Source organism: Pseudoliparis swirei, chromosome 13 (assembly GCF_029220125.1).
Source record: "Pseudoliparis swirei isolate HS2019 ecotype Mariana Trench chromosome 13, NWPU_hadal_v1, whole genome shotgun sequence".
Classification (NCBI taxonomy): Eukaryota; Metazoa; Chordata; class Actinopteri; order Perciformes; family Liparidae; genus Pseudoliparis; species Pseudoliparis swirei.
This window is the reverse complement of record NC_079400.1, coordinates 7,191,070-7,201,687: the sequence shown is the minus strand read 5'-3', so window position 1 is coordinate 7,201,687 and position 10,618 is coordinate 7,191,070. Positions and strand designations below refer to the sequence as shown.

The following is a 10,618-nucleotide window of genomic DNA, read 5'->3' as shown; positions in this document are numbered from 1 at the left end:
GACGTTAAGTTATAATCTAATTAGAATGTGCAAACCCCCTTAAAGACGTACACCAATGATTTAGTACATGTCACAATCTTATCCACACAGTTATTTGTAGGCTACTACTGTACATCTAGCTATATTTGGCAAAAAGCCTCCACTTGAGAGAAATGTGAACGAAATTACGCTCTGTTTTGCTCTGTGAGTTTTTTCTCTCTCTCTCATTACGTGCGCGCGCGCATGTGACATCATTGATGGGATTGGCTCGCCCCGGCTGGGGAGGAGAGACTCTTCTACAGGCTACAGAAAGAGAAGAGGAGTGAGGGACAGAGGGTAGTTTCCATTAGCTCCGCGCAAGACCAGCTCCACGAACCACGCCCCGGGGGACCGGGGACACTGTGGCCCCCAAGTGTCCAAACTCTTGTGATGGAACGGACAGTGGACATCGAAGATGAGCTTTTGTTATAGGTCTCAGATTGACAAGATGAAGTTCGGGAAGAGCATCTGCGTACTCAACGTAGGGGGAACCCGGTACGCCTTCACCCGTGAGGTGATTAGGGATTTCCCTCTCCGGCGCGTCAGCCGTCTGCATGCTTGCGCAACGGAGAAAGAGGTTCTTGAACTGTGCGATGACTACGACCAGGACCGGAATGAGTTTTTCTTTGACCGGCACGCGCAGGCTTTCGTGTTCATCATGCTGTACGTGCGCTACGGTAAACTCCGCTTTGTGCCCGGAGTGTGTGAGCTCTCCTTCTACACAGAGATGCTCTACTGGGGACTGGAGAGCGTGCACTTGGACTCCTGCTGCCAGAAACGCCTGGACGACAGGATGTCCGAGATCGGACTGGACAATCTGTCCGAGATTGACGTCGGAGTTTTGGGGGATGAGTCCCAGAGCTCTGGCGAGCCGTTGCAACGGATTGCGCTCACTAGGCGCGAAAAATGGCTCGAGAAGATGCGCAAGACGTTCGAGGAGCCGAACTCCTCGCTTTTTGCCCAGCTTTTGGCTTTAGTGTCTGTGATATTTGTGCTCGTTTCTATGATAATGCTGTGTGCGAGCACCCTGCCGGACTGGGATACAGCCAAGAGAAATACTGTGGATGAACACAGGTAGGCGAAAGTCAGGGGTCCGTTAAATTTAGAGGAATACAAGGGGCCCCCTCATGAGGATGTAGAGCGAAATATATATCATACAAGTGAGACTGTGCTTTAAAACCTGGTGCGTAAAAGTCAATAGTGACGTCATGCCATGAACTCAACAGGCTAGAATATAAGGGAGTCTCGCTTGAGAATCTCCAAGAGCACCAACATGCATTAAAGTCTGTTAAATTGGCCATCCATTATTCCCATGAGGTTGATGCATGGCTGCGTTGCTCTTCAAGCCATATGATCATTATTTCTACAATTTAATGGTTAAAAAAACAAAACGTTATATTTAAACCACAAGAGAAAACAACCAGGAACTTCCTGTGTAGTAAATTAAGGTCATAGTCAATACAGCACAATGACACGTTTCAGGCAGCACACTTAATAAGAGGACCCTCACAAGCTCACCGGGAAGCCAATTAACAATCAATCCATATTATCTATACGGAAATGGTCATGCAACTTATTACACAGGAAACCCTGTTGGCCTCATCGCTTCTCTTTTTACAATTAATGTGAATATCTTTATTGGCTTGGTAAGTGTACACTGCACGGTACACATGGAGAACAAACATGTGATGAATGGCGGATAGGCCATATTCCAATGGGTAATGAGTTGAAAGTAGAAGGTGTACTGAGGAATATATATTAGGGCAAGCAAACAAAAACTAATTAAGCCACTTACAGGAATCACCTTCTGTCTTAGTTAGCTTCTGGACAGATATGTTGGCATTCAGTTCTTGGATGTAAGGTGAAAAGCGCACTTCTCTTTCAACATTATTTTTGCACAGCTTGTCCTCTTTAGTATGCCCGAGGCAGCCTGCTCTATATATGGCTGGGTTATGTTCACTCAGGCAGGACATAGTTTTGGATCGGTCACAGCGGTTAGGTAATCACTAAAAGTGTAGTTTACTCTCAGGGTCAGAATTATTCCAATTTAGTTTCATGCCAGTAGATGATGCAATTCCCTCATTGCTCTAGAATTTGGATTTGTCTAATGGTGCTGATGTGCTTCTATGTCAAATACAAGCACCACCTTACTTTAATTTGGTTTGATTGCCTCTGCTGTGCTAATCAATGTGGTAATGATGTGCCTGAGTGTGTCACACAGTCTCTCTTCGAGGTGCTTGAAACCCTCCCTCTGCAGTTTCCAGTCTTCTCCTCCTGTCTTTGTTTACTTGTGTCAACCCTGACTTGCGTCAGATGTCTTCCGTGTTTACCATCATTTCCTTCTTCCTCGTATTAACTGATTTTCAAACAGTCTCGTATCATCTATATCGCTTTGTGGCTGCACTCCCATTTCCTGACTACGGTTCAGTAAACAGCTGAGGTCAGTCCGGTTCATTTCTCTCATCTTCTCTTTGCAGGATAGTGGAAGCCGTGTGTATGGGCTGGTTTACAGCAGAGTGCACAGTGCGCTTTCTGGTGGCCAGAAGCAAGTGGGACTTCATCCGGCGGCCGCTGAACATCATCGATGTGATTGCCATCACTCCTTACTATGTCACCATGGCGATGGCCCAGGCAGGGATACCAGGCGCTGGGCTCGGGGTTGTTGGAGTTATGCTGCGGGTGCTCAGGATGATGCGCGTGTTCTGGCTCATGAAGCTGGCCAGACACTTCATAGGCCTGCAGACTCTGGGGCTCACGCTCACACGCTGCTACCGGGAGATGGTCATGCTGATGGTGTTTGTTTTCGTCGCCATGGCAATATACAGCGCTCTAGCCCAGCTGCTGGAGTACGGGTTGGACTTGGGAACGCAGAACCCGGATTACGACAGCATCCCAGCAGCCGCCTGGTGGGTCATCATTTCCATGACGACAGTGGGGTATGGGGACGTGTACCCTGTGACAATTGGGGGACGGGTACTCGGGGGAATGTGTGTCGTGAGCGGCATTGTTCTCTTGGCGCTGCCGATCACGTTCATCTACCACAGTTTTGTACAGTGCTACCAGGAACTCAAACTCCGTTCTGCCAGATACGCACGCAGCCTGTCAGTGGAGATGCTGAAATGAGCATGCATTTATACCGAAACCTCCATCAGAAAGAAACTCAAGAAACCACTGGACTGCTGATCCCATTATCAGATAACAATTTACTCTGATTCCTGCCTGAGCTGCACCTGATTTTAATTGGCCTGTCTAGTTCCTTCCTGTTGTGTTGATGATCTCCAATCATGGTCTTCAACCAGCATGCTCTGCATCCATCTTCTTCTCAACAACACCACTTGGACCGAAGAAAAGGAATAAATAATGATTTATTAAAGACAGATAGGCACAATCAATCCAGTTTTCACAGCGGCGGCTGTATATTCGGTATTCCCATGACTACAACATTAGCGGAGACGATGCTTACGTGTATGTGCTGCATCCAGTGCTGTGTGTGTGTGTGTGTGTGTGTGTGTGTGTGCGCACGTTTGTTTGTTTGTCTGTCCATCAGCTTTACATCCAGATGGAACAAGTTACACAATATTAATGTGTGACCTAGATGCATTATGCAACCTATGAAATATATGACATTGAACATGTGAGTGGGAAATGGGGATGCAGAGGGACTACAGAGAGGGTTTTGTGTGTCGTGGCTTAAGCCAAGGATAATGAAATATAGAGACAGGGCAAGAGCAAGCACTCCAAGGTGGCAGACAAATAAAGGTTTGACAGCGCAGATGGAGCGGGAAATAGTGGATAAAAGACTCCTGGGACAAAAATGACAAAGAGATGACAGAATGTAGGCCAACCGCGAGCACAAAGAATGAATATATGGAGAGCGGGTTGTTTCTCTATTTGCAAGTGAATGGAAGGTATTTTGTATTTCTGTGTCTCCAGGCAACAACCTCCATCTGCCAACATGTCAATCATAATAGTGGTTTGTTTTTGCATACAAATAGGCCATGTCCACACACACCACTCCTGGCTGGCATTGTTGGTTTGCTAATGATTGGGAACATTACATCACAGGATTTTTTTTCATGACAAAATATTTAATAAAAGAATAATGGGAAAAAAATTTACATGATGGTTCTGACATTCGTGAATTAGACACGTTTCCACTGGTCGTGGTTTGCCAAGATGATGTGATTCTTTGAAGAGACACATGATCCAAAAAAACAAGACAACACCTCTCCCACACAACAGTCTTTCGCTGCATCTCCTCTTCCTCCTGTTGCCATCAACCATCCTCTTTTTAAATACACACACACACACACACGCACAGACGCACACACACGACCTATCACGCTCTTTTGTTGCAAACATTAAACAAGTCTGTTAATTAACTGTCGGTCCTTGAATATAAAGTCTAATTTGTTATTTCCTCACAAACTGTGCAGCCTTGTATGAGTTCAGTGTTTATTGTACACAAAATATATTACACTCTCGCTCTTGTTGTGTTATCAGTGTGCTTTTTAAGTAGTCACAAAAATGAGAGTTAATCAATATTTTACCACCTTGCCTACAGCACAGTTTTTAAAATGTATTTGGCATAGCTTATAGCCCAGAGAATTTTGGCCAGGCCTAATTAAAACCATCAATCAAAAACTTGTCATCAGTAGATTATGAACTTGTGATAAATGTGATTAATGTTGAGCTTTTATAATAAAATCTCTCAGAGCAAAATGTCTTTGAATGTGTTACTGCTTATTTCTAGTCAAACTGTATAATAAAAATGGTGAAGTATAAGTGTTATCAGACTCCATCATCTGCTTCCACTTATTCCACCTCACATAACCTTCTGATTCTCACAGTGTACGACCCAGAGAGGTGATCCATGAATAAGGCATTTTTTTGGCAGATGGAGCTTGATAATTCAAAAGTTTTGATGTGATGACATAATATATCTCTGGCCTCCTGCAGGCAGTGGAACATAGCGTGCAATGTGAGGAACACCTGATCTCGTTGGAAAGGACATTCAGTGCAGGTCGCTCATCAGATTTACACCGGGGTGAAGACTGTGGTACGATGACTTCATCACCAACTGCTGTTGCTCTGTTCTCAGGGTGCAGACCTTCCAAGCATGTTGCACATCTGTCATCAAGCTTAAACACTTGCGTTTCACTTATTTAAACAGCTCATTCAGTAAGTAAATACAAATTTAACCATGGGTGACAAATTGAAGGAAACAACTAACAATAAGTGTATTAAAATACGTTTTTTTCTCCGCCACAATCTATCAGAAAAGCTTCTGCTTTACATAGATTCTTCTGGTTGCTCAGTTAATGTTTTGATGATTGTAATGGGGTGACCTATCTCACCCGTCGCTCCAAAACTGGCGTTCAGTTAGTCTGCTCTGCGTTCTGTTGATGGATGACCTGCTGTTTTTGTTTTTGTTTTTGTTAGTTATTTAATTCAACAGTAGTATTTTTTAAATATTTAGTTTGCTCATTTAGGTTAGATTTGTTTGATTAAGATCGTTTTGACTTCTGATAGTCTTTTGTTTAGTTTAATACTTTTTTGTTGTTGTTCAAGTAAACTTATTTTTTGGGGGGGGGGGGGGTCGTTTGTTTATGAATTGGGTAACACTGTGGGAACCAGGGTTGTATATTGGAGTCGGCAGTTACAGAACCAGCATGGACCTGGGTGGCCCTATGTTTTTTGTGTTTTTTTTTTTACCAGAGCAGGAGAGGCAGCAATAGGTGTTAATTTGTTCTTTTCTTTGTTTTCGTTTTGTTTTGTTAAAAATATCAATTGTTTTTGATTTATCGGTCAAATGACCACTACACTTGTTACCATCTTAGTCAGGCACGCTAACATTTGATAATAATAAGTTAACACACAGTAGAGCTGAGGTTGATGGAAATGTGATTCATTTTGCAGGAATTTTGGTAAGAAACCAAATGTAGACTTTGATGTGCTGGTGATGCAAAGTCTGTAGGATTCATCCTTTGGGGAACAGGAATAACTGGACCAAATGTAATAGAAATCCACCTAAAAAAATGGTGTGTTGGAGGAAAAGTCAGGGGATCACCAAAGCCAGTAGGATTTATCATGAGATCATGATATTTGCACCAATTTCATGGCAATCTATCCAAAAGATTCTACCCTACTTTCCTAATTTACACCCGACAATGTGTGATTTGTGATTATATTAATATCTATTACAACATTGTTATGGTCATTATCCATCATTATCTATTTACATTAAGTCTCTAATTATATAGTATGTTCCCTAACCACATATCTGGGTTGAAGAGCCCAGGACATCAATGCTTAAAATAAATTAGCATCGCAGAACGGTGGAAGAACTTAAGTACTAAAATGTTTTTTACTAAAGTAAAATCAGAAGCCTTTCTAAATCTCTGTTACAAGAGTCTAACAAAACTAGGCTATACAAATATACTGAAAATAATGCTACTTCCAATGCAGAATGGCCCATTTAATAAGGATATGTATCATACTGTATGCACCTACTGTATTATAATCAATATGCATCAATACATCACTTTAATGTTAGAGCTGGTAAAGTTAGAGCTAATTGTAATTACTTAATTGGATAAAGGGTACTGCAGGGTATCCTAATGTATTATAATATATCATGTTGTAGTGAATGGGATATCATAATTCACCCTTGTTCCTGGTGTAGTTCTTTACACAGTTATTAATGTAATGAGTCACACACATCAGTGTGACTGTTCCGGGATCGCGGTCCCTTTAAGTGTTGTGTTGCTGTTGGTGACGTCGAGCCCCATGCGGGTTTGGTATCTGGGCAGCGCCATCTTGTGTTCATTCGTTTTGTTATACGAAATAAACGAGACACACACTTGTGTGCTCAACTTGAGGAATTGTGTTTTGCGTTTTTATGCAACTTCCACAATGTAATCGTTTATTTTAAATATATATAAATTATAATTATATTTAGTAGCCAACTAACGTTAGTTATTAAAGCTATACAATGAATAAATTGTGGTTAAGTGCACTACCTGAGTACATCTACGTAGTTAAATGTGATTTATATAGGAGTATGTTTAGTGTAGATTACGAAATATTTCCATACCTCCCCCTCCAGCGCGCGCTTTGCATTTTAAACAGGCGGCGTCGGGCCTGCTGACTGTGTCGTCACTTTCCCTCGACGGTCGCAACAGGAAGACCCTTTTACCGTGTGATTTGTGTTGTGGTCGACTCATTTTCCCGTCCTTCAGCAGGAAAATGTACTACAAGTTCAGCGGTGTTACCCAGAAACTGACGGGGTCTGGCCCCGCGGCCGCCTACAGCCCTCAGGTGAGACAGGAGCGCGTGTCCGCGACGGACGGGTCGGTAACCGCCGATGATGACCTTCATGTCACGGGGTTGGATCGTCAGCTGAAGACGATACACTTTGAGATATTCAAAGATCTCCACCGCTGTCAACTAAATGTACAATCTGCCTATTAATTCCCAGACGTGTTGTGGTTTTCCCGTCGTGTTATATCTCTACAAACTATTCCTTATTAGGTCTTATTTAACGTTAGTATAAACGTTAACGTTATCCGAAATTGTATTAATCTATAGTTGTTTTTTCTCAACTAATAAATGTTGTAAAACTTTGAGAAAGTATAACGACCCAGTGCCCTTTTCTGAAAATTGTATTCCCTGCTTTTATCTCGACACAATCGCAGAACCTTTATTTAACCTTTATTTTGAAAGGTTATGGATATCCGGCTTTAGTGAGACTTAACCACCAATTTGAAAGGCCTTTGAAAGCATCGGCCAGATGTGACCTTCATTATCACTTCTCTGTTCTTTACACCTCAGCCTCCTTGTGGGCTTTCTTTGTTGTATATTAAGCGCTGCCTTCAAGCTCTCCTGTGTCACAGCTTGGACGTCACACAATCCAACATTTAATTTTTTTTTGGAAGAAAAATACCTTTTAGCATTAATTTTGTCAGAATATTGTCAGAATGTAACTTTCGTACTTTACCAAAGTCCAACCGTGAGATACTGCATTTGTATTTTACTCAAGTATTTCCCTTTCATGCTTAATACTTATTCTCTACAGCATGTATGTGTCAGGTGAGACTTCATCTCCAGAAACTGATGATCAAACAACAGTTTCTGCTTTAAAGTTGGTCATGTGACCTCCACTCAATCGATCCTTCCACAGTCGTCTGTGATTGATTGAGGGAGCTATAGAAAGGATGTTAGTCTGTCAAAATGTGAGAAAAAAACTCAACATTCACACTTGGGTTGCATCAAAGTTTTGTTTTTAAAACTGAGGTTTTTTCTGTGTGCATGTAGCCTTAGTCACACCTTCAAATTTAGATTAAGGTGAGTGGACCTTAACAAAACCTATATTTTCGGCAGCAGCATTGAGCTCAGTGAGCCTACAAAGAGTATTTTGACTTCTGATATATACTGACATGAACATGGGTCTTTTATATGATTTATTTTTACTGTCAACGATCCTGAACCCCGACCCAAGTCTGAACACGAATACATTTTTGCATAGAATGACGCATTCTTTTTTGGTTTAGGGGCTGAGGTCAGGTGTGCCAGCAGAGGCCCCCGCCATGGTGTTTGCCACACCCACCAAGATAGCGTCACAGGCGGGGTCCACGTTGGAGTACATGGGAGTAAACAGGGTTCCTGAACTTCAGAGGCTCTTCCAGGTAAGGACAATATATAAATATATACACATACAACAGAATAGACTGAAATATAATTCTGACTAATACATTCTCAGAATGAAGGTTTATGAGCAGCTAAATGTGATTTGATACACTCTCACTTTTTCATTCCGAAAATGTCTATGTGGAAAAACCACACACAGACCATATTTAAGTCTAGTGTGTTATGAAGTGGAAAAAAAGGTGGAAAATGGTGCTCTGACCCAAACAATAAAATATGCCGAGGCCTATCGGAAAGTGAAATTTGCCCAGGATACTCTGCACTCTCTGTTACATCTTTATTATTGTATTATTTCATATTTTCCCTTTTGGCCCCTCCTCTAACCCTTGCCTTCCCGTTTCATTTCCTCTCAGAAGTCAGACGGTATCCCCATTCATTTGAAGCGTGGCGTCCCCGACAGGCTACTGTACCGCACCACCATGGCTCTCACCATAGGAGGCGCTCTCTACTGTCTGGTGGCTCTTTATTTTGCGGCCCAGCCCAACAAAAAGTGACCAACGCAAAACCCGGGATCTTTCTGTCATCGACCCAACATTCCCAGCCTCCATGTGCCCCTGCTGTGCCACCTCTTGGGACTCATATTTATGTTATGACATCACACTCAACAATAACAATAATTACGTCTGTCTTCTTTGTAAATCAAATGTCTACGGTAATAAATATTATGGGAAAACGAAGCTAACGCATGCTTAATTTAGTTATTTGTCTTTTATTATGTCACTGAAAGAAACTCTCAATGTCACAGAGGTGTTGCCAATAATCCTGCAGCTGCACACTGTATGAAACTGAAATGGGAAAATAGAGGCGCAGACGTAAAGCTTCTGGACGACTTTGCAGGGCGGATGTTTCAGACGTGTTGCAGCCTGACACCAAGCTGCTGAAACACTGACGATGAAGATCTGTCTCTGCGTTTTCTCTGCTACCTTTCGTGTGTATGTTTTCTTCATTTGTTTTGATGTCATGTAAAAATGAAGTTGAGTTCTAATTTATTCATTACATTAATTGTTTTACTGAAGTAAAGATGCAAAAGTCAAGAAATCTGAACCCAGAGTAAAACAAGATTTATTTGTTGAGTAGATTTTGCATGAGGAATCTGCAAAGTAACTTAATTTATCAAATAAATGTAGTGGAGTGAAAAATAAAACATTTGCTAGTTTAACAGAAAATAAAAAGAGCAAACTTGTGCACTCCAGTTGGTCAACAGGTATGCAGGAGTTTTTTGTTCTATAAGTACTGCAAGTACTCAAGGAAATTCCATTCCCCCACCCCCCCCGTATTTTACATATTAATCATATTGTAGTCTTGAGGTAAAAATGTCAGGTTTTAAAGCTTATTTAATTAATTATCCTCTATCCAGGACTTTGCCAAGATATAATCTAGATAATCAGCATAATATAAACTTCTATACCTCAAACATTTTTCTTAATTCTTATGCAACCTGTTGCCAATATGTTCCTGAGAACCCATTTTCAATTTTCACAAGTCACAAAATATAGTTTTCACATTTATATTTGGCTCAAATACTTTATCTCCTGTTCTAATGCAGTGAGCTGTTCCACCTCAAGACCAAACCCGACCAGCTACCTCACCCTGTTGATTAGGTGTGGATTGTACACTTACTTCTACTTGACTTCTGTGCGTTTGTATTGATCGCATAGAGGGGCTGGGGGGGGGTCACATGATGCTCGGCAGCTGAACGCTCCCAAGAGGTGGCCTCGGCTGATTTGACTGATTGGTGCAGTCCTCGTGGAGAGGCCAACCACTCCAAGTCATCAAGTAACATGCGCCGGCACATGCTGCACATTCACAGCTTTACTTGTATGCATAGTACACTTCACATACTTTCTGAAGGCTCTAAAACCAGTTTAAAATTTACAGATTTTACAAAAAGGAT

General features: G+C 41.9%; 2 protein-coding genes across 2 annotated transcripts; both read left to right on the top strand.

The window, feature by feature from the left end:
- Positions 1-75: 75 nt before the first annotated feature.
- Positions 76-4,744, top strand: kcng3 (potassium voltage-gated channel, subfamily G, member 3). The gene is made up of 2 exons (XM_056429966.1): positions 76-1,092; positions 2,496-4,744. Exons 1-2 carry the CDS (start codon positions 434-436, stop codon positions 3,139-3,141), a joined length of 1,305 nt encoding a protein of 434 aa, XP_056285941.1. The 5' UTR covers positions 76-433; the 3' UTR covers positions 3,142-4,744.
- A 2,455-nt stretch (positions 4,745-7,199) lies between these two features.
- Positions 7,200-9,401, top strand: LOC130203581 (cytochrome c oxidase subunit 7A-related protein, mitochondrial). Its single transcript, XM_056429886.1, has 3 exons — positions 7,200-7,338; positions 8,571-8,705; positions 9,078-9,401. The coding sequence occupies exons 1-3, from the start codon at positions 7,267-7,269 to the stop codon at positions 9,216-9,218; spliced, it is 348 nt and encodes a 115-aa protein (XP_056285861.1). The 5' UTR covers positions 7,200-7,266; the 3' UTR covers positions 9,219-9,401.
- Positions 9,402-10,618: the final 1,217 nt, after the last annotated feature.